Source organism: Anguilla rostrata, chromosome 13, assembly GCF_018555375.3.
Source record: "Anguilla rostrata isolate EN2019 chromosome 13, ASM1855537v3, whole genome shotgun sequence".
In the NCBI taxonomy this organism is placed as follows: domain Eukaryota; kingdom Metazoa; phylum Chordata; class Actinopteri; order Anguilliformes; family Anguillidae; genus Anguilla; species Anguilla rostrata.
Genome location: NC_057945.1, coordinates 27,785,460 through 27,806,277, shown reverse-complemented (window position 1 = coordinate 27,806,277; position 20,818 = coordinate 27,785,460). Strand labels below are relative to the sequence as shown.

General features: G+C 38.4%; 1 protein-coding gene across 6 annotated transcripts in view; it reads right to left on the bottom strand.

Moving 5' to 3' along the window:
• The window catches only part of mitfa (melanocyte inducing transcription factor a), a 45,777-nt gene that overhangs the window by 9,119 nt on the left and 15,840 nt on the right, over nt 1-20,818 (bottom strand). For 4 of the 6 annotated variants that reach the window (XM_064305900.1, XM_064305901.1, XM_064305903.1 and 1 more), the window contains exon 2: nt 17,974-18,223. In XM_064305900.1, coding sequence (XP_064161970.1) covers nt 17,974-18,223 — 250 coding nt within the window. Of the gene's footprint in view, nt 1-536; nt 2,230-17,973; nt 18,224-20,818 lie in introns of those variants that run through there. The other 2 variants (XM_064305905.1, XM_064305904.1) reach the window with 2 other exon arrangements.

Here is a 20,818-nt window from a genome sequence, read left to right as displayed (position 1 = left end):
TTGGCATTCTGCATAAAGCGGACGCAGTCAGTTACTTATTTGCATGGCACTCGTTGAAAAACTGTTATTTAATTAATATATTGCTTTTTGTTTTAAAGGATGATTCAGCCAGAGCCAGTAACACCTTGCCTCTAATCTAATTTTGGCTTTTACAATCCAGATTTGGTGTATGTGAGATCGGCGTGTGACGCATTCATTAATTTAATTTTGGACAAACCCAAAAGTCTGAGAACAATTCAAAGTGTCATGAGCGTTCTAATTAACTGATGCTAGTGCCATGTAAACAATTTTCCCAAGACATTAAGACATGAAAATGAATTATCAAAAGTTAGCATTTCCTTCAAGGCCTTCCTTTAAATTCAAAGCGTTAATGATTCAAAGACAGAAGAAAATACTTCAAAACCTTTACAAGCTATCATTCCATCTATAACCATCAAAGAGGAAAAAAATATCAGTTTAAATAAATTAAAACACATAATATGAATAAATCTAGCGTACATGACAAATTCTTGTTTTAAAACGCCAATAAAGCTCACCTGATAATGGTTGTATTCAAGCATCTCCAGCATATTGAAATATGTATATTCCGTTTGTATGTCGGTATTAAGATATTCCCTTTGCCTGACTAGTCAAATGGAGCATTGGATATGAAAATAACAAGCTCAAAAAAAGGAGAAGATTTGCTTGCTGCACGTCTTAAAGGCAACAACCTGATTAGTCATGCATTTAAAGGAATCTGAAGAAGACACAGGGAACCTTCTTCACGTTGTGTTATTTTATCTAGAATATGAATTTATGGCTTTATAGAGGTCATTTGACGTCACAATCCCCGTTTCACAAAAGGCTCTTTCTACTGGTGGGTTGGTAGTCTCCACACTGGCACTTGCTTACGGCTAACTACCATTTCATCTTTAGTTCCGCTCATCCGGCATAGAACACTGTTTGTTCGAAGCAGCCAGTATTCCTACTACTTCTGACTTAAAACGAGGCAACGAATGACATTACAAACTGCTGTTTGCAGGAATTCAGAAAGTTCATCTGCCCAGACAGGGCTTTCTTCAACATTTACACGAGTTGTGTGCGTGTGAGTTAAGTACGCATGTGTGTGTGTACGTGCGTGTGCGTGCGTACTTATCAATACATGCCTGTGTTTCTCACCGTGGTCAAGAAGACAGATCCAGTAAACCATCTCTGAGCAGCTGTTTCGTTGCAGGCAAACAATAATTCAGTTTGACTGTTTAATAATATGGGGAAACAGACCATTACAGGATGAATATTTCCATTCTCTGTGATTCCCAGTCAAAGCCCACAGTCATTGTTCAGCCCTTCTCCTACAGTAAGTATGCCAGCCTTGTAGACCTGCCATACAAACACCAGTGAGGCAGGTTTCATTCACATTAAAGGGACAGATCACTTGCCACTTTCTGAGCATTTTAATGTTGTTTAAATTATGTTTTCAATTGGCTCAGAAAGGTTTTGTGTGCAGAGGAGGATATTTTAGATACTCACAGAAGTTGCTGAAAACCTGCTGGCTTCATAATGGCAGGTGGCCCACAAGGCATTGTGGGGTTTATGGTCTAAAACCTGGCATAGGCATGGGTGGGCGATGAACCCCCAGATAGTATCCTGGCCCACAGATTTACCTTGGTTGAACCACCACACCTCATTGTGAAAGCCCACCCAGGATCCTCTATGCAGGCCCAAGTATATGATATGTCTGGCTATGCTGCTGGGTGTAAAGCAAGAAAATACAGATAACTCCAAAGCAAGGCTTGTACGGCAACATTATGCCTCCAGAAGCTGTATGTACATATTACCATATTATTACACAAATGATTTTAATATGGGTTTCAGCTGGAACTATTTCTCAAGGAAAGAAGTACTGGCTCAATATAAAAATGGATATTTTTATTATTGTAAATGAATGCACTGTACTTGATGCTTTGGAGTTAACTGGTATTTGTGTATTTTCTGGCTTCAGACCATGAAGCTTCTAGAAGAGATCAACATGCACACTACTTGTCTTAGGTGGTTGGGCTGGGAATGGCAAATCCCCTTTGGTAAATCATTTGTAAAAGAAAAAGAAACTCACTCCTGTCCACACTATTTATGAAGTCAGGAAGCTGACATCACCATCTTGGACATTTATAAAGTCTTAACAAAAAAGAAAGTGTGCGCAAGAGTTAGTTTCTTTTTCTTTTACAAATGATTTCAGGCCATGAACCCCCTAATGCCCCTGTACCAGAAACTTCAGTAAATTAAAAAAAAATAACTTTCATCATGCAACATGTTTTAAATAAAATAACTCTTTGAGCCAAACAAAAACAAATACTAAAAGTGAAGTAATACCAATTAAGTAAACTCACACACACCAAGGGTTAACTAGAATATAAATGAACCACATTCCCATTTGAAATAGCCTAGATAATAAACACTTTGGCCTTATTTCTGTTGTATGTCAGCATCTATTTATTAATTTAATGTACCAACAAGAGTTTACCACTGGAGTCATACACACTGATGCAATGAAATACAATGCTATAAGAGGGGGAAGACTGTTACATTTTTTGTGACAAAATATTTAATTGCAATTGTCCGCCAGGATAATTCCTCAATTATTATTATTTGTTTTAAAACCAGGATTGTGCAACTTTAGAAGGGTGGTGTATGTCTTTTTTTTTCTTTTTTTTTTAAACATCAGTATATACCAGTAATGGTTCATTCTTATTTTGACACACATATTTGATGAAAATGTTAAGTAAAACATTTTCATCAAGAATACTATTGCATGGCGAAAATGTGAAAGATATAATATAGTATGCGATTCTAGATTATGCTGCCTTTTTGCTTTAGTAAAGGAAATGTTTTCTTTAAAATTTTGAGTAAACAATTAGCCTATCAAGTGCAGGGTGCCTGCTTGGAGACCTGGAGCTGATGTCTGTCCTATTGGAGACAGGAAGGCTTGAGACCATGTGACCTTTTCATCAACCATGAGACTCGTCCGTGTAAAAAAAAAAAAAAAAAAACATGACGATTTACAATAGTGCAATAATCACATAAAAGGAAGACCGGCCCTTATTCTAACGTACACAGACTTGTGTTGACGCGTAGTTTACCAGCTTCCGAGCAGGACCATGTGAACTAACATGCTCCGGGCACAGTGGACTGTCTCTGAGATTACACCATGTCACTGTGTGTCTTCATGAAGACAACCTTTTGTTCTTATGAACTGTCAAAATTGTTTAATGCTTCCCTTTTGCAGATACTCATCCGATGGCATGTCCTTTTGGGTGACTTGTCTGCTTTAAAGGGCATGGGTCACACAGTTGTGGTCGTACTGAATTGTAAGACAAGGGGAGGAAAAATATAATTGTTCCATAAATATTTGCGTAAGAGTTTAAACAAAACAATGTTATTTATATATGCTAAACTGTTCCTATTTAAAAAAGATTTGATGGGTTAAGATAAAATAAAATTTTAAAAATTGGTTAGATTTAGTTCGTTTACTCACTTTAAAATGACATGTTATGTGAATCATGGTAATATTCTATAATACTGTTTCTTATCATCATCAAAACTATAAAAGAGTTTGAAGATTTATTTGCATGATTATCCACGTCACATTTTTAAAGCATTATACACCTACCTCCAATGGAAACATATAAAAAACATCAATTTTACTACAAACTCCACATATTTATATATACTAGAGAAACACATCTTGTAAAAGATCTGATATTAAAGATTAACCTGCTCCCTTTTTAAGCTGCCATTTAAAATAGTCTGCCTATTACTCTCTTAGATGTATGGGCAGGCATCAATAGGACACAAGCGACACAACATGCAAAGACAAAGTAAGAAAAATAAACTTCCTCTTACTATAACCTGTAAAATGCTTTCACCACAAGGATAGTATTTTTCTCTAAAAATGACTTGAAACAGACAATGACAGATATGATAAACCCTGAGAAAACAAGCATGTTCCATGTTCTACACAATCTATGTTCTATGTGTAAAGGAATCCATGCAACATCAAATGTTTTCCTTGTCTGTGACATGGAGAGTAACTGACTGTGCATATTTGTGATTCAGGAAAAAAATTGCTAACATCCGACCAATTCATGCGTTCAGAAATCCTCATCACCACTATTGATGGTTTAAAAAGTATCAATACTGACGTTTCAAATGGTGATCCTAAAGCCTTCCATATTTCTGCTTCATAAAGTAAAAAAGTTCAAGAAAAATCTGTGCCAACATCAACGCTGTCATGTTATGACAAAAATGTAAAAGGTGCCCCTAATCTCTGTGACAAATCGAGATAAATGTGTGAACTTTCCCTGCTAATAGCAGCATCCAAGTGTTACATTTCCAATTATTAGAATAAATTGATTTGTAAAATGAAGCAAGAACTGTCGAGGGCCAAAACAAACCACATAAAAAAAATCTTCTCACACACACCAAAGCATTCAGAAAAGTCTTTCCTCTGTTATTACTGATTTATTAAAAGTAAAGTGAGACACATGCATTTCTGGTATTTCTCATACATTTTTCAAACCCCCCTTTTGATGTAATCATTTTCTATTCTAAACTTTTTTTTCTCCCCTGATACAGAAAGAGTATAACTGAATGACTGTTTGAAGCCCAGGGTCGATTATCATTGGTATTTAACACTGACTTACAAATAACCAGGCGTAACTTCACAAACACAGTTTGGTAGGTTTGGGGATTGCTCTACTCAAAACTGTGAACAAAAAAAGACAATTATGTCGATTATTATTTGAATCCAGCCATGGATTTTTGTCATTGCAAAAACTAAAAATGCCCGTCGATCTTAAGGGGGTTCTTTTAATCCCATACTCAAAACCCCAGGGCACTCTTTCTGTTCCCTCTATTAAATGAATTAAAATGGCACTTTTCCCCTCTCTTTATGAAGACATTTTGACTATTATGAAGTTTCATTTTTGCACTTTAAATTCACACACAGTGTATATCTCCTTGTTAGCACTTTTAAATTAAAATATATAATAACAAAACTTATAAGAGCACTCTCTGGGGACATCAGTTTTAGGACTTGGTTGTGTAGTTTTTTTTCCTTTTTTCATGCTTGATTGTATCCATGCCCCAGGGGATTCTCCTTTTTTGAGGTTACATTCAATTCAATAAAATATGCACAAGAGATGTCTTTCATTTGATATGAATGTAAAAATGAGTTTGGCTACACTATTACAGTGTATTTTAACTTCAAAGGGCAATGTTGAGGTTGTGCCATTGCGTATTTTGTCATGCAAGCCTTGCTTGGCTAATATCCATTACGTAAAAACAAAGAAAAACTTCCAAATGTCTTTTGAAAAAGCCTGTATATGATGTCTCACTCAAATACTTGAAGGTCAACTGGCCAAAAATGTAGCGTTCTTAAAAGAAACTCGCTATCTATCTAGTCTAAGTTTTTTTTTTTGTTTACTTTAATTATCTTTGTTGCATATGAGTGAACTTTGAATGTTCAATGTGCAAATACTCCCTTTACTGCTGTTCACTGTGTAAAACAAAATTATGTGAAAAGCTGTTCTTGAAAAATGCAAGCTGGATGAATAAAACAACACACTGTACGATGCACATTAAATGGCAATTTGAGAATGATCTCAAGTGGATCTGAGGTTAAGCATCTGCTTATGTACCATCACAATATACTACTGTGATGAGGACTGATCTATTGAGAAAAGTTCACATTAGGGCACAGTAGTTCCCATGATCAGTCTAAACAGGGAGAAGATAGGCGGGCGTGCGCCCCCACCCCACCCACACGACAACATGGGCCTGGAATAAAAGGGAACAGTGACGGGAGGGGGTGTGTGAGGTCACACAATGAGGCTGGCTTTGAGCAGCAAGACCCGCACCCTGTTAATTACTGCCCTCATCCCTCAGAAAGCCTGTGGGATGAGGTGCAGGTTTGTTCTTTGCCCCAGTTCTATTTTTACCATGTACTTAACCTACTATAGTATTCTACGTACCAAAGCGTACCAAGTTTACTCATTTATTCACTTTCTTTACCTATTCAATTACCTAGCATACCCAACATTTATCCTTTAAGAAGACATACCAACAACAGAGTAGAGCCAATAAAAGACAATTTAAGCATAATTAAAAGTACATAAACCTAAGACTAATATTACAATACCTCATATGTCAGTATTCACACAGTGCCACTCATTGATCTATAAGCCATAGCTTCCTTGTATTTGCCTTGCACTAAAACGCCTTACTCACAGTGTGTAATAGTGATCTCTACAAGCCACATTAAATTGAGCTACACATCGTGTTTGGTGTAATTGAATCACTTTTCCAGGCACAAGGACTTGTCCAAGCTCAGTAAAACTGAGTCACACGAGTGGCCTCAGTTAGTACGATGGCTCACCAATAGACTGGCAATGACAAAACAAGTTTGGTATGGGTGACCAGGGAGGGGAGGAATGACCAGAGATTACCAAATGGGATGTACTGTAAGGTCTTTATGTAGAGTTCGCTTTTCTCAGAGACATCCTCAATTTTCTACCCCGGTTAAGAAGTCCCAAGTCAAAAAGCTTGTATTACTCAAAAACACCACATCTTATAAGCAAAAACAAAACTAAAAAAATAATTTCATCAAATTTAAAACTGTTATTTTGAGTGTAACCCATCCTATTTTTTTTAAACAAACAAACCATATCACACAGTTCCCTTTGCACTAATGTTCTAACAACAGTAGTGTGGATTAAACTCAGCAACCGTATGGCTATGACTGTAGAACCACTATCCCACACTGACTCTGACACAACAGACCCTCCAGCTCGCCATGATACATGTATGAAACAGTCCAAATATGGAATGCCTATGCTAGTATTAACTGTACTCTTCCAACAAAAATGGAAAGAAAAGCTGTACTGAGAAGTGCCTATGTTGCAGGAGACATGATAGCATTTCAAAAGAAAATAAGAGATAAAATGTGGTTTAAACTGACTTGAGCATGAACTGACATTAGCATAGCACAACACAGTATAGTCATGGAAACTGAAAGCATTGATTCTTTTTCTATCACAGTGCCACTGTGACTCCCAGCTCTACTATCAGAAGACTCTTAACCTTAATAAGTGATTAGAATGTTCTAAAATGAACATTCTAATGCTGATGTAACAATCACTACTGGTAACTGAAAGCAACTGGGTTCTAGAACACTGACTTAGAATTCTGAAATTCTGAAAAAACTATAGATTAGATTAAGTAAATTAGCACAAAACTGTACAGCCTTGGGTAAAGTTGTGAGTTAAACCTCCTATATCATTATTTTTCAACAAAGTAAACCAAGTGGCAGGAATAAATTAATCTCATCCATATTTAATAATAAATAATTATTAAGTATCTACAGTAAATAAAACATAATTCAATGGTTTAAAAAAAACAAAATCCTGACAAACCACAATGACCACAGTCAATGGTTATGAAATACCTAAGAAGTTAAATATGAAAGAGGGCCTTTATATTGCATAACTGATGAAATATCTGAAAAACCCTTCCCTCCCTCTTTGATCAGCCCTGGAGAGGAGAGAGGAGGGATTGGGAAGGGCTGCGTGCGTCAGCTGGTGCCACGTGAAGGGGAACGTGTGCAGGGCTCCTTCAGACGGGCTGCGCACCGGCACGCCGCTCCCTCCTCGGCGCGGGACAGCCGGCATGCGCAGCCTGCTCTTAGACGCCCTGTCACAGCGTAGCGCCGAAAGATGAGCGCAGCCGTCTGAGGTGCTGTAGATAATGCACTCTTCAAAGCACAGTGCAGAAACACTACAACTGGCTTACAAGGCTACTGACCAAAACAAGGATGAGAGCTCATATGGTAGCAGCGCACGGGTCTTTGCACTGGCTGTTCAGAATGGAGCCCAAAATGGCCTCCAATCCACAGAAACTCACTACTCTGTATCCAATATGTTCAAAACCAAAGGACAGGGGAAGTTGTTTTTTCCTTTTTTGCTTATAGACTGTGGAACAAACTGGTTCAGCACATCAGAAAGGCATCAAAAGTAATTCATTTTTAAATGACAACCGAAAACTCATCTTTTTTACCTTAGCTTTTTGTTTATTAGGCTTTATTTTATGCTTTTATTCTTGCTTTACCTTCATGCTTTTATTTATGATTATTTTATTTTAGTTCTTGGTGTTTTCCAAATATAAAAGCAAAGTATGCAGTCTTAAATGCAGTAAACTGTTTTCATTCAGATGTTAATTTATACAACTAAGTATTGACAGCCTGATATAATTATTATTATTATTATTTTTGCTAATCTTGTTTAATGTTTATACAGTTATGTACCGTCACAAATGAAAAGTAAGCATAACACTGAGCCACATAAAGCTCACAGCTCATCAATCAAATAACCATCCAACATCCGACCACAATGAAGCACTGGTGACCTGAGCCTCTTCCCAGCCGATAGCCTACTTCTCCTGGAATCTTGGGAAGAGAACTGAAGAAGCAGGTTTTTCTATTCTCATCTCAAGTTATCTTCACGCAATATTCTGATTCATTTTGACTACGTGTAGCTTAATCTTTTTTTCCCAAGGAAAATAGCACTTATTAATACTAGCTTCCCCAAAAATATATCTTCTCAGAAAGAAATCAGCTGAGGCAAACATAAGATGCAAACCTTTATGGGTAAGAGAATGCAACTAAAGCAGAAGAAATAAAAACCCTACATAAAATCTAAACATAAACAAACGGCAATGATTTTCAGGAAAATAAATTACTACTACCATTTGTGTAAAAATTGTATGTGAATTTAAATGAATGAATGAATTATTGGTTCTACTTCTCTATGAATTTATTTAAAGTTTCAATGAGCTCACTCGTCTAGAGTTAGGCTGAGGTTAAGGTCAAATGTCACTTGAGTAACTGAACTTAAAATACCACGACTGGTAGACACTCAATGGCAATCTATGAAAAATAAAATCTTTTTTTTTTCCTTCTTTAAACCAAGAGAGACTTTTGTTTATATGACCCAGCATGTGTTTTAGTGTTCCTCTGGGGCCCAAGCTTTTCATTCTGGTTAAAAGTAGACGGCATTTGGGTGAGCAGTGCCCAGATGACACAGGCTGCTCAGTTCAGAAGCGGAACAGGGAACAAAGACGCATCTTCTTTATGAGTGTAGCGTGCCTTTGGCCTAGAGCAAGAATGATAAAGAATGTCCCTTCTCAACTCTTCACAAGCAGAATAGGAAACATTGTCTGACTTATGAGCGATTAACAAAATCCACTTGCAAACTGGCGAACAATAACGCTTATGTGTCCAACTGCACAAATTCACTGTGGCTCGTTAAGATGTTTGATACAAGCCTAAAATGATCTATAAGAAGGGTTTGTTTTGACAGACAAAGTACAATGTAGCCCAAAAGAGGACTGATATGACACATATCCTGACAGAGGGTGACAAATGGGCAGACTTATGAAAAACTATGCGCAAGAAAATACAATAACTGCTATTCTTCATGGTGGAAATATTTACATTTCACAAAGGCAGCATTGTGGACCAGAGTTTTGGGGAGGGTTCAATTCTCAAACTTGGAGACTTGTCTAAAGGAATTAAGCTGCAGTGTGGCCTAGTTATAATCCAGCAAGAAAGCCTGTAAGGTCACCAAAAACAATTGCAATATGAACAATACAGCTCCATATTGCAGATACCTGTTCACATCTGGTGCCTTACACACATGTAAAGCCCAGATAATAGGAGTCAAATTTTTCATTCGTCAAACATAACCAGAAATTGGCACAGCCCAAAATGGTCATATCTGTATAGGTTGCCAGAAATAGTACCCGTCAAAATTATTTGCATAAATTAATATAATTTTCCCATGTTTTGAGCATACAATAGCTCAATACCTGTGTTTGACACAGCATTTTTTTCACATCATTATCAAGGGTGGTAATAACTTTGGACAGCACTGCAATCCCAGTTCAAAGGACAATGGCGATGACCATGACTTTTATTAATATTAGGAGGCTGATTAGGGTAATACGGGATTTCTTCTTCCTTTGTGTGTGTTTAAATAAACCCCTTGAAACACATTGTACTCATCCCCTGCTGGCGGCCATTCTGTGCTTGGCCCCTTGCCATTGCTGCTGTACTGATATTCATAATTGCCATGACATTGACAAGGAGGATGAAGATCGGTCTTATTGTTGGAATTATAATCGCAGCAACAACTGTCATTAATATCATTGTCATCATCATCACCATCTTCATCTTGCTTTCACTAAAGGTCAACTGTAACATTAACATCCTAAAGGCTGGCTTTAAGTTTTCAAAACCTGGCCGTAAACGAAGGCCAGGACCAGGCTCTCAGAAATTCTCGCCAGCGTAGTCTTTCTGAGCTTCTGAACAAAGGCCTCTTTTGTAGGGGAATGGTTATGACAAAGCATAAACCCCAGAAGCTTGTTCTGCCCAAAGGAAGTACCAAACGCACACAATGGCAGAGCACTATGCAGCCACTGTGAACTGGGCTTGCAGTCGTACATTCAGAAGGTCAACACAGCCACCCAACCAGGCAAGCAGACAGCAACAGCCTGTCCTCGCACAGCAGAATATCATGCTGCCTGTCCTATCTGATGGCATTTAAAAGTCAACTGCAGAGAAAGCATTTGTTCTGGAACCTTCTTGAAACAGTCGTGTCGCAGCAACAGAAGTCGGGAGTAATTTGCTGTAACATCCGCTATAGTTTTCTTACAGAGCAAAAAAGAGTAGCAGGGAGAGGTCATGCTGACACAATCTTATCTAATGTACATATCTGCTACAACATGCCTGTACTTTCACATATTTTACAACAGAGAACAACATGAATATGACTAATAAATTTTAAACTAATTTCAACATACGATTAAAATATTTGTTATTTGACAAATTGAACACAGAAATGACATCACATTTCTGAAAGATTAACTCCAGCAGCGTGAATGAGAAGTAATAACACAAAAGATCAGAGGGTACAGAGTAAAACGTACAGTGTTTATTCAACTCTAACAGGGTAAATTCAACTCTTAACAGATAACATTTGGTCCCACATTCCAGAGTGGGACCAAATGTTATCTGTTAAGAGTTGAATTAACACCGGACATTTTACTGTGTAAATGTTGACATTTTATGCATATTTCACTGACCTGTGTTTTCCTTTAAACTTATCTCCTATTCATTGTTGAGCTGAGCTGATGACCAATAACAGTACCACACATTTTGCCGTTCTGCATATGTATTCACAGAATGCAAAAAATGCAATTTAAAGGAGTGAAATAAATATTAAACTACACTAATAGATTAAATAAATTTTATGTCAGTTTATTTGTGAGTTCAAGTAAAAATTGCTTGGCTTCATACACTTTATCTAACATTACAAACAACCACATTGTTCAGGGTTGAACTATAATAGAGGCATAACTCAACATACAATGAGGACTTTGATAAATTTTTGGAGCTGGACCGTGAGACAGCTGGGCTTAAATAGAGTGTAACTTTGATTTCTTGCGAGTCTAGGAGATGTGGGCATTGTTCCACATGAGCTGCAGCTAATCGATGCGCGTTGGACTGGGAAGCGTGGAGCACTGCGGCGAGGTAGAGGCTTTAAGGAAAACAGCAAAAGGGCAGGACTTGAGCAGACACACATGCCACACATGCTTAAAAAATCTCTGTTTAAAATGATGATTTCATCAGCTGAAAAGTTCTCTGGTGATTTGGCCCATACCAAGGTGACAAAGAATCCAAAGGATCTACCAGCCTTCCAAGGCAGATCTGATGCCACAGCTACTTTAACTGCAACCAGTCAGGTAAAGCTTACAAGCCAAATAAATCCCCATTGGTGGTCACCACAGGCAGTAAGGACTAACTACATCCCAGCTGTGTTAATCAGTGCAAGAACCCTTTCTTTCACAGTTTCTTTTAAAGATGTGCACTTCCACTCCGGGTGTAAATGAGACATTGGGGCTTCAGTGTGTAAAGTGCTTCATCTGTAATTCTGAGTGAGAAATTAAAGTAAATTGCCAAATGTTTTCATAACTGAAGGATACAGCATTAGAAACGGAGGACTATGATTACATCAAGTGACATACTGTGGCCTATATTCCACCAACATTTACCCTTAAATTTGACTTCAGGAAAAACACACTTCTGTTTTGTGTTCACTTTTGTTTCCTCATAAACAGCTTGGTAAGTTCAGCAATCACCAATATTTAATTGCCAAATTATTAGCATTTATTTTCAAGTCAAGGATAATAGTTCAGGATAATAGATTTTTAGTTCAATTGTGGGAAAAAAAGACAATTAGCCTACATGATTTGTAGTGATGGTATTTGGTAACTGGCATATTTAACTAAAAAGTTGGTGTAAGTATTGTACTGTAGTAATTATTATTATTAACTACTCACCTTTCATAATTAAATTCTGGCATCTAGGCATTTGCTAACAGTGATCTCTACAAGCACAGAGGGAGTTAAGCATTTGGTTTAAAAAAAAAAGTAAACAACCTACCAAAGATATACGGTAGGGTTACAGGCACCAAGCTACAAGATATTTATGAGTGAATACAATACTTACTTTATTGCCTTTAAACCAAAATCAATACAATAAATTGTGGTTAAACTAAAAAAGCCAAGTGGCAGTAATGTATCAGTAATGGCAGTGCATTTGGTAGGGACAGATACTTGGCAAACCAGAGCAGTTTATCTTTTTTCTTTTTTGAGAACAATGACACTACACTCACTGCCTATGATCCTGTAGTCATTATTTCTAAGCATTGTGCTCTTTTCCCTTTAAATATGCCAAAGAATGAAAGCAGCAGGCCTAATTACGAGCATTCTTTGCTGAATTAGTGTTCAGTGTGTGGCAAACTGTGCTTGCCTTTGTCTTGATCCCTAAAGTTATCCCTTACTTATTTCTCAAAGGTTAGAGGTTATTTGGCTAATTAAGGGACCGATCAGTCTTTAGACAAACTCATCTGAGCTTAATGTTTTCACTTTTATGGTCCTGCAGCTCTGCCTGGTACCTCTAAGCTAATTTTGCCTGCCTGTGGAGCTTTAAGAGGGCTCTAATCTAATCATAGACAGGCGGGTTCAAACTGCCCAGCGATCCTGGCCAGACCAGCCCTTTCTGCTGCTAATTCAGACAGTGAAAAATGCATTTAAGCACCTCCTGAATGACAAGAATTTCTTCAGTTTGTCACCTTTGATTCGGCTAGCGTAGCGGCCTAACCTCTGAGAGAGAGGATAAAGATCTAAGGCTGCTGCAGCTCAGATAAAAGAGCTTCATTTGCTGGCAGTTCACTAACTCGTTCCCAAACTACTGAGACAAAAGGATGAATTAAGAAATCTGCAAAAAGCTGAGTGGAGGTATCAGAGGGATGCAAACATCTGTGTACATCCACCTTTTGTCATTGTGGTTTTTTGTGTGGTTTTGCACTGAAATACACACCCATCTATATACAAATATCAATGCATAAATATTTATGTAGATATGCATTGAGAGTGTATGACCCGCACATGTCTAGCATGAATTTCAAACCGCAATATCAAAGGCAACGCCATTTTACACATCTTATAGTGAGGCTAGTGTTGTAAATAAAATATAGTTAAAATGGTGTTTTGTAAGGATGCCTAAAATAATGTGCAAATCCAAGTAAGTTTGCTATGAAAATTTTTTTGCTCAGCACAGTAGGTTTTCTTTCAACTTATCAACTTTCAACTAATTAGATTTGACTGAGCTGTTAATGGAAGGATGGTATGAGCTTGCACATAATTCACAATTTTATATTTCCTAAATGGCAACAAAATCAAACGCAAGAAAAAATTATCCTCATCAGCAGGTTTATGCACACATTTTTGGCAGCCAAATGCACATCACCTTCATATTCCTTTACCCAGAATCTGCAGCAGATTGTGGGTCCTATTTTGAGGGTGCCAATGAAGTTATCAAACACTAACACCAACAACGCAGCTAATCAAACAAAGGAATGTTCAAGAATGAAATTAAATTTAATTCAATGTTCAGAGATGTAACAAAAATGTAAAATAAGTTAATGAAGCATGCAGTGATATGGTTTCTGCATTCCCTTCAAATGAGAAGTTGTTTATTATTATTATTATTATTATTATTAGTAGTAGTAGTAGTAGTAGTAGTAGTAGTAGTAGTAGAAGTAGTAGTAGTAGTATTATTTTCATTATTATTATTATTATTATATGAACACACAAAAAGGCATGTTCGGCATTTATCCTACAAAATTCCAAACGCCTCTATACCAGCGATTATCCACCCACAGGTCATCAGAAACTGAAATAGGAAATCAGAAAACTGTCTGGTCCAATCAAAAAGTAATAAGAAGTAATCTATATGAGGTAATATCTAAAGTGAATTATTCCTTTAATGGACCTGTCTCTCTCACAGAGGTAATCTGTGAGATCTTTGGGTTATCTACAACCAGTGCTTACTCTGTAGAACTATCAAAAGAGCAAAGAATTTGCAAAGATTATAAAATAGTTTGCTCTAATGTAACCACATTTGCCTAACAAGAGCTTCCCTTGAACCGAGCATGACACTGCACTTCACCTTTTTCACTTGCATTGCATTCTCTCATTGAAATGTGAAAAAGTATGAGAAATGTATGCACAAATAAACATCTTCCTTTCTTTGTCTCGCTATTTCATGCAACTACATTGGAGAGCAGAACTCTGAATACATCATCCAGATCCAAATTTAATGTTGTTGCAAGTGTATTACTGTGTTTGTCGCCAGGTGTCTAAAAGAACAGGTTCAGAAATCATTTGAAAATACCGATGCGGCAAGTATCTGCACCAACCAATAACCATGAATGACTGATCCTGCCCCTGTTCCACCGACCAACACAAGCGCACAAAACAGGAATAAAAATACCAAACTAATGCACTTACACGGCTCCAAAATTCCAATTCAGTTAACAGCTTAATCACACCTAATTAAAAGCATCTGGAACAAACACCAGAAAACACCGGCACCAGGGTTGGGAAACAATGGCTTAACAGGGGACTTACATGACTTATTATCCATTTAGAAAGCAGGACTGAAACAACAGATTGAGTAAATTACACAACAGCGCTATTCCACTATTCAAACCTGCAGTATTCTGGATGCGAATGCAGTTCATTATTACAACCATTGCTTGCAGTGAGATAGACGGCATGAACAGTGCCCCACCTGTTGAAACAGGCTACAGGAGCAGAGTGCTTGTCACATCTGTAAACTTCATTATGTTTGGTTGTTTCCTTCACGTTAGAGAGAGGCAGTTTTAAGCAAAAAAAAACAAAAAAAAAAAAAACAAGTGTGTCCATTGTACTTCAAGAGACTATCACCCAGTGAAGTTCTTCAGTATGTATCACTCCTCCACTTAACATCAATATTTCACCATGAATAAGTTTGGCTGTACGCATATTAACCAATTATGTCATTTTAAACCATGCAGACCCCCATAATCAATCTATTAATCACTGTTCCGGGCAAATTCCATTGACACAAAGTGTCTTAATTTAAGCCGTCACATTTCAATAGCATTTCCATGGTCATTCTGATAACAAAGGAGAATCGCAGTCCAAGGAGCATCTGCATTGATTGTATATTTAAAATCAATTGTTAAATTACTTCTTTTGAAGAATGATGCAAAAAAAGTTCTCAGCCACTTGACAGTGGCTTCAGTAATTTGGAGGGAAAATTAAACGGCAGCTTCTCAATGAGTGATCGGGCAGTTGTAACCGGCTGGCTACAGCAATTATGTGCGCAACATTTCTGAAATTGTATTAAAGTTAGGTTATTGCAAATGAGGCATCGCCAATTCGGCCGGCATCTGCGGTGCATGTCTGTGGAGAAGGCAAACTGTTTGAGAAGTGTGGCTACAATAACCGATTGCTTCGCTTGGATCTTCGCGTTTCATTAGCTGCACATTTTCACTCAAAAATTCCAGCCTCTTAAGCTGTCAGCTCCCCTTTGAAGTCACACTGGAAAGCTGATGGAATCGTGCAGTTGGTAATGACTGTTGCTGGCCTTCTATATGCTTTAATAGAAGAACACGTATATACGTGAAAGCAGGATCCTTGAAACAAAATGCAAAATGCATGCAACAACACATAACTGCTGTTCACAGTTCACTGCATACCTACCTAAATACTCTATCTACACACAGAGAAAACATGCGTCCTTTGATGTTGCTCAAGTGTTCATATGATTCCTGCACTTCATTCAGTGAGACGAGACCTGACACTGGCAGTGGGTGGCCATCTGTACATTTGGCATGAGTAAGCAATAGAACTGAGCCCACAAGCTCACCTCAGTGGTTTGGAAATTCAATTATTTTGATTTGTCCATGGCACGCATGGTTGACATTATCAAGATCATTTTGCTTTATGCCTTTATACCGATGCAATTCTGTGAGTACAAGAATTCTTTTTCCATGGTGGAATTCAACAACCAAGAAAAAAAATGGCCACATAAATTAGATAAAAGGAACAGAAAGTGCTAACATGGAAGAATAATTACATGATTTGGAACTGTCGACAGTTCCATAAAGTTGTTATACACTCAAATGCTATTACATACAAAGGTCACCACAGTAGTGGTCATAGCTGTATACAGATTATCAAGACTATTCTATGGTATTTAAACCTGCTCAATGAAAAAAACAATTTAAAACCAGCTTGTGTGATTGAATGACTACTAAAGGATAATTAAAATGGAGTAAGAATAAAGGAGTGGCACAATCTATGATATTACGTGAAAATAAATTACGTGCTGAAAATCAACCTATAAAGATCTCTGTTCCTGGTTTGTATTTATTAAATTATATTGATTTGAGATCACCTAATCAATAAATAATTTGACCAAATCATTCCTTACGGCCACAAAAAATGTTTTAATTCGAAAAGCTGAAGTTGAAAAATCGCAAAACATCCATGTCTAAACTCAAGTAAAATGCCAGTTCAGATAATTCTTTCAGCTGTAAAAGATTGATCTGAATTTAATACAATTTAATTTTGTCTAAAATGTTGTGAACGTGGTGTGAAATATTGCACACAAATGGCATCGATTTTATGTCTGTACATTTGTACCAGTCATACAAATATAGCAAGCACCAGTATTTGTTCCCTTTCATTTTAAAGAATTCAGTGATGACCTACAACACAATTAAAAGTTCTAAAATAATACCATCAGTTCTCACTGTCAAAATTTGCATATTCATTAAGGAAAATTGTCAAGTGCCGAACATTTACATTTCCACAGTCTGCTGTGAATGTCAGTTCCCATTAAGATTCATTGCTCTGTTCATTTTATTCTATGACAACGGAATTGAATAATTTGCAAAAGCAATCCACAGACATTGTGCACACTCAAAGCAATTCTTACCAGATCACATTAGTAGGGTGTATTCTTGGCTGCATATTCATTTTTGAAGTAATTACAACATTGTATCCTCCACAGAAATATGAGCATCAGTTTGTAGTCCACCGGACGACCAAAGAATCAAAGCAGTGAAAAGACGTCAGTGTAGCTGAGCAAATAGGATTAAACTTGTCTAATGCCAAAAGGCTGGAAATACAGCCTGCATTAAGAGGAATTCTCTCTAGAAAGCTAATCCCCATATGGATTTGAGCACAGTTCATTTGCGAGGGCTAGAATTTTTCTCCTACATTCTAGCACGTTTGGCAAAATCAGTTACAAAGTTTACTAATGACAAAGTTAAAAAAAAATTTTTTTAAAACACACCATCACTCCACAATACAAGAATTCAGCATCATCTCCCACCTGCTAGTATCCACCAAACCCAAAGGCCACTGTGGCAGACGAGACAAAGAACAGAGCAGGACTCCAGACTGGAGGACCAGTTAAAATGACTAAAGCACATTTCCCAGGTGTGGGAGGCTGCAGGGCGGTACCCAGAGGAAGGTGGGCTTTACCTTGAGAACTTCCATAGGGACTTGGGCGTTGGGAGCCAGGCCGGGGGGCGAGCTGACGTTGATGGCGGGGGTCTGGGGGCCGGGGGTGCGCTGCTGCTGCAGGAACTGCGAGGCCTGCTGTCTCTGCTGCTCCCGCCGCTCCTGCTCCTGAAGCTGCTCCCTCATCAGCTGCTGCCGCAGCAGGATCCGCGAGGTCATCGCCGACGCGCTCGACGCGCTCTTGGGGGAGCCATGCTGCTCCGACGGATTACTGCAGCCCCCCAGGACAGGGAACGGAGCACGGGAGGGGTGGTGGGGGGTGGGGGGGGGGAGAAGAGAAGAGAACAGCAGAGGCACTGAGATTAGGACACAAACACCAGAGCCAGGTAATTTAATTATTCTGAGACGCGCAGCTTTAACAAGATGGGCAACGCCTCAGAGTGTCACTTTTAGGCAGATGGCAAGATGGAGAGAGATCAGAAAGGAGAGCATTCAAGAAACAGACATACAGATGGAAGAATAAATATAAATGAGGCTTACTGAAATTGGAAAACATTATGGTAAATAATCATTGTACCGTAGTTACAAACTTCATCATTCAAAGAAATTAAATGCACAGGAAGTCTTCCTTTTAAAAACAGCTTGCAAACTGAATAATCTAGACTGGATGGCTAGACCAACACCATTTATTTTCTGAATGGGAATACCATGTCAAATTAATGACAGAACTCAGAGGTTCTCTACTCATTTTCTGCATGTTTCATTAGTCGAGGCTATTTCCATACCTCCCATTCCTTGCCACTAAGCAGATAACTTTGCGAGGGATGCTGGGACGAATGCGCGCGGTTCTAGAGTACGTGCCACCCACATTTTCACATGGCTGGAGCTTCGTTCAGCACTTTGACCTCCAAGGCTTGGTGAGAGTAGGGTAGGCCCCACTGTGACCTGCTTAACCCAACACAAGGTCCCACTTCTCACACTCAAACACTTCTGGGCCAATAGCTACCCTAACATCAAAACCACAACTCAACCGCATAAAGCTCCCCTCATGCAAGGCCGAGCATTACCGCGCTAGCTCTCTGCAGCCTAATCCTATGGCGCTCCAGAAGCATGTATCAATCACAGTTTAATTAAACTTTCTCAGAGTTCAGAAAATGCTGTGAAGAGTTAGCCAGAATTTGACTTATTTAGAGTATAGCCTACATGTTTTGAGCCAAAGAAATGTGGTACCGTGCATATTACAAGCATGGATCATACACAAGCATTTTGGATTTACGCAGGTATTTTGGATTTTATTCACGCATCTCCTCCCTCCCACTCCCCACTCCCCTAGCCCCCCTCAGGCATTAAATTTAGAACAATAATTTTCCAGGCAGAACCCTCCAATCACAAAATAAAGAGGATCGTGCTGTGTGGAAGCTGTCGAGACGAGGCATTCCCTCAGAGTGATCCTTTTGATAAGGCTTTCCAGCCAATGCAGCTGTGCAATAATCGTACTAATTAGCCGCTCAAGTCAGATGCAGACCTGGCTCACAGCGGCCCTGGTATTTCCATAGATTTACAATAGCGTAAGCCTTATTTAAGATAATTGCATCACCTGCACACATGAACTTTTTGACTTTAATTTACATGGTCTGCCAAAGACCTATGAGGCCCCAGCTTCAGGTTCGTCTCACTTGGGCTGATTCACTAACTGCGATTGCATTTAGCCTGAATTTCTGCAACTCAACTACAACCACGATGAGCAACTAAAGGCATGTAATTGATGAAATGATTCACATCAAACAGATGATTATCATTTTAAAAGCACTGCTGGCTGTATACATTTGTGCAATGAGGGAAGAGTCAAATATATATTAACAGGGAAGACCCTGCCTGTCAGACAATAATGAGATGGAAGAAATTCAGCAAGACTGCGGTATAAAGAATTAGAGTAGAATCCAATCACACAAATATGAAATTTTAAGGTGCAAGAACCGCTTTAGCAGGAGATGTGAAGAAAACATGGCATGATGGCAAGAACGATATGAAAACAGAGAGAAGACACACTTTGCTGTGCGCTTTTCCATGTGTGGGGTGTGTGGCGTTGCCTTTGAGAGTGTACCGGGGGAGTGTGTGCCATGTCAAAACTGGCACGGGTTCCAAAAGAATCTGATTCTATTAACCTGACCAGCTTCCATTTCTATGGCGATACTGCAGCGTCTCCCTCAAAATTCCATATTTGAAATAGATTGTTTGTGGCTTAGTTATAGGTTTAGGGATGAAGGTATACCTACAGACCAACGCAAGCAGCAATGCACACAGAATGTTACAGGCTATCTACAAACAGTAATGTTGACACTGATTCCTCATTAAATCACTTTGAACCCATTTACCCTTACCTCCTGTCCCTTTTGAGTCAACAAACTCCACATTAAGTCAACAAACTCCTAACACTCACTGCTGATGGAGAATATTGCTAAAGTAATATTGGGTATAAGTCACATATTAGGCTAGTTGGTGAATCCTGCAATTGACTACAAAATATCTGTAGTGTGACAGTGTGGTGGTGGGGGGGAGGGGGGGATTTGTCTTCTCCGTAAATAGGCTACTTGACAGAGACAATCTGCAGTAGTATTTTAGTCTCCCAGACTTTCCAGTGTTAATATATTTAAACCTGGAGGTCAGATATTAGATGCTTACATACCTAATGTGATCATATGAACTGACTTGGATCAACAGAAATTATAAAATTCAGTCAGGGGCTACAAAAATTCCCCTAAGAATAGCAGTTGTCCTTCCCCCACCCACATTGTTTTTTTACAAAAAAAGAAGAAAACAAAAACACAAAAAACAAATAGACTTATGTTAACATAAGGTTTTCAAA